Source organism: Lipotes vexillifer, unplaced genomic scaffold (genome assembly GCF_000442215.2).
Source record: "Lipotes vexillifer unplaced genomic scaffold, Lipotes_vexillifer_v1.1 scaffold120, whole genome shotgun sequence".
Classification (NCBI taxonomy): Eukaryota; Metazoa; Chordata; class Mammalia; order Artiodactyla; family Lipotidae; genus Lipotes; species Lipotes vexillifer.
The window spans coordinates 3658573-3662321 of record NW_006791240.1 but is presented as its reverse complement, the minus strand read 5'-3'; the positions used below and the strand labels follow the sequence as shown (position 1 = coordinate 3662321).

Below are 3749 nucleotides of genomic sequence, written 5' to 3'. Positions count from 1 at the left end.
ACCAAAATCTCTCCCTGAAACCAAACACAATAAATTATCTTCCTCTCTAGCATTGTTGAATTACAATAAAAAACCAACTTAAATCCATTAGCAATTGGTTAAGGATAGTCCATTTGCTTAGTCTATACAATAATAAATAAGGTTGGGTCAAATGCATAGGTAGCTTGACTGACTAATGAAGAAACATGGAATTTAACAGACCTGTTTATATTTTCTAAAACTAATTGAAGAACACAGTTTTGGTCTTAACATTAGTTTAAAAACCCTGTCTTTCAGATTGCAAAACTTTAATGAATTCTATCTTAAGAGCATCATATGTAGCAACAGTAGAATTCCCTGAAGCTGAAATGGTCCAGGACTCTTGAATGACCATCATCTCCCTTAATCTGGTGTCCAGAGTTAAATTCAGTGCAATACATTGGTAAGAAAATGCCAATTAACTGTGACCAAATAGGCCACTGGTCAACTAGAATGACATTTAAGAACATTATGAAATGTAAGTATGAAAACTCAACAAAACACAGAGGCTTCCTTTGGCTGTGAATCTGCAAAAGCTATTATACTCAGCTCTAATCAGCAGGGAAATACAGGTTCTCTTTCAGTCACTGGGCTGACTCCAGTGGTCCATAGGCATCTAACATGTCACTGAAAGCTGTATCTGCTGGCACCATGGCAAGCGGTAATCTAGCCTTAAATTTGGGAATGACTCCTCACCCACTTCTTTGCTTTAAAGAGGACTAAATATTATTTCCCTTGCTTTATCCAACAGCCCACTCTCAGTGTTTGAATAACACAAACAAGCTGACAACATGTAAGAACCATTTAACGTGTTTTCCTTTGGTTGGCTAATCTTTGGTAAGACATCAGGGCAGACTACATAGTTTCACACTTCGGTGTCAGCAGCAGATTCTGCTCAGCTTACACGACGGTGGGGAGACAGCGCCCAGAACAGCTTGGAAAGAACCAGGTGAGGAAGGGACTCACCAAATCAGACTTGTTCCTTTTCAAAATATGCAATTATATATAAAATTGATATTTTACATATATACAGTAAAGATAGATATACACACATATGTACATATGCTATACATACATTTATTTACAGTTAAGAATATGCTTCTTAGAAGCCTTTAAATAGCAAATTAGGCAATGCACAAGGAATAATCCATTTAATTTTAAGTAACATAGATAAATGTTCTGATTTTTAAAAATATTATATTAGTAGGGATGTAGCCGTCTCCAGGAAGGCTAGGACAGTTCTCAGAAATTCTTGCATCTTCAACATTCCGACTTCTCAGTGCTTCCACTTTTAAGCATTGTCTGTCGGTTTCTCTCTCTCCCTTGCTTTCTCACGCGCACACTCTCTCCCACAAGTGTTTGCTTTCACTTCCTCTTCCCTGAGTTTGATGTCACACTGGGGAAAACTCAGATTTTAGTTTCTGGACCTTCAGCAATGAGGGGCTGAAAAGAGTTTCTAATCCTGGCAACTTCCGCTGCACACAGATGTCCAAAGCCTTTATTGTACCATTCTGGGGAGTGACCTCTGCGGGGACAAAAATCAGAAAGGAAGTGGGAAAGTCTTTTTCCAAATCACAACAGTTTGTCATGGTCAATAGGGCTGTGCTTGTGCCCTGAATGCCAGTCCACCTGCATTACACTCAGGGCTGCTGCTCCAAGGTTCTGAGACCCTCGTTCTGTCAAGAGGGGCCTTGAAAATGCCTTTTTGGCCAAGTATTTGGTCTATCTTTACAGTATTCACCAGGTGCTTTAAAATGATAGCGTCTCCTCAGGGGTGATTCAGATTTAATTCTAGAATTTACTGAGAAAACCCAGCTTATATCCACCCAGACCAAGAACTCAGCATCATGAATGCCTTGAAGGGGTTGGATTTAAGTTAGTTCCCTCTCAAAGGCAGGCAACTGGAGGGAGCTGCAAAAGGGACAGGCTGAAAAGAAACACAAGAGGACTCGTATTTACTGAGCACCTACTACATCCCGGGCTCTAGTGCTGGTGTTTGCCCCGTGCCCAAAGCACAGAAGTATAAGTGGGACGAAGCGGAAAATAAAGATGAGCAGAGGACTTTCTCCTAAACGTCAGAATTTTAGCAAGGGCGGAAACAGGAAAAGCAAGGGGAAGGCACACATAATCTTCTAGAAAGCATGCTAATGGCAAGAGGAATAAAAGGACAGTGATAAGGGACCAGATGAGAAACAGGGCTCCAGCGGATGTGTGGCAAGCCTGCGCCCGCTTGCCCCCAGCAGCCCGCTCACCTCAGGTCCACCCTGCAGATGTGGGTCAGCCTCGACTTGCCTGACCCACACGGCTCCATTAAGTACTGAGAGTCCATCACCACGGCCCGCACACCACCCATGAGCTGGGCTTCCTCGTGCTCCACGGAGAGGGACACCAGGGTGCACATTCCTTTGGGCAAATCAGTCTTCCAGGTCCTGCAGCAAAACAAACCCGCACGTCGGAATTAGGGCTGAGAGAGAAAGAAAACCTGGAGCACAGCGCTGAGGCTCACACTTATATTTTCTTGCTCAAATTCCAAGCCCAGTTACTTGGACTAAGCTAATGGTTTCCATAAGTGCGTGTGAACTTTATGCCGTGCAGTTGAAAGCAAGGGTCTCAGCCCTCTGACCCAGAGGTCAGAAACGGTCTTGCAGGTTTCAGAGCTGCTTTCAGAATCCCAAACTGAGGCAGCAGAGGCTCCTGCACAATACTGAAGGGCTGGTCTCACCGTTTGGGAATTAGGACTCGCCCATTCAAGTCTTTCAGCAAACATCTTTTGGGTGTGCCAAGCTCTGAGAAGCCACTGAAGACATAAAGGTCTACAGCCCAGGAGGAGAAACAGACCTACCAAGAGAACCCTAAAGCACCACGGCAAGTGCAAAGAGCGCTCTGAGATCACATACAGGGGATGGCTTCCTGGAGGAGGCGGTGCTCAACTCAAGTCTGAAAGGATGCTTAGCTGGAAGAAAGCTAGATACATGGCAGACTACTAATTGCCTTCAAGTCCCTGAGTGGCTCTTGAGTGGGAGAAGAAATAAATACAGTTGATTTGCCTCCAGAAAGCAGAGATATGAAGGTATGTTTTAATTCAGTGCAGACAAGAGCCGTCTCACAATGTGTACTCTTCAAAAATGGAATGGGCTATATGAGGGGTAGTGAGTTCACTGTTACTGGAGCTATTCAAACATGGGGGGGGGGTGTACCACTTGGGAAAAGGTTGTAGATGGAAGTCAGGAATCATGAGAGCATCTCTGTAGCAACCATTTCTACCATAGGATGTATGTTTGATTATTATACTCTTAATTATTTATGTTACAAATCCTATCCCCTTGCTTAGTTATCTCATCTCTAACTTCGTCCTGGCCCACCTCACCAGAAAGAGGAACTATTACCTAGAACTAGGGAATAAGCAAGCCCTACACAAATGCTTAGCAACTTCTCCATGGGTGTGACCATTCTCTTTTCATGGATAAGGCCGTGATTAATAACAAAGACTGAAAGTTGTACAGATCTGTGGGGATAAAATGGAAGAAGCTTCAGTGAGTATCACTGGAAGCTCCTGAGGAGCTAGAGAAAGGGATAAAGTAAGACATGTAAGTAAGAGGAGACCAGCCTCATGCGTGCTAGCCTAGACAGGGAGACGCTCTGAAAACAGGAAGTGCCTCAGCCCTGGACTCCTCTTCTTCCATACCTGTCACTTTCTACCTCTTGTATCGTAATCACAAGGAATTCCTGCT

At 43.8% G+C, this 3749-nt stretch overlaps 1 protein-coding gene across 1 annotated transcript in view; it reads right to left on the bottom strand.

Annotated features, from left to right (window-relative positions):
• Window positions 1–216: 216 nt before the first annotated feature.
• Window positions 217–3749, bottom strand: part of STARD13 (StAR related lipid transfer domain containing 13) — a 181402-nt gene continuing 177869 nt past the window's right edge. Inside the window, exons 13-14 of the mRNA XM_007464251.1 lie at window positions 2271–2447; window positions 217–1543 (exon numbers count right to left, since the gene is read on the bottom strand). Coding sequence (XP_007464313.1) covers window positions 1426–1543; window positions 2271–2447 — 295 coding nt within the window. The 3' untranslated portion in view covers window positions 217–1425. The remainder of the gene's footprint in view (window positions 1544–2270; window positions 2448–3749) is intronic.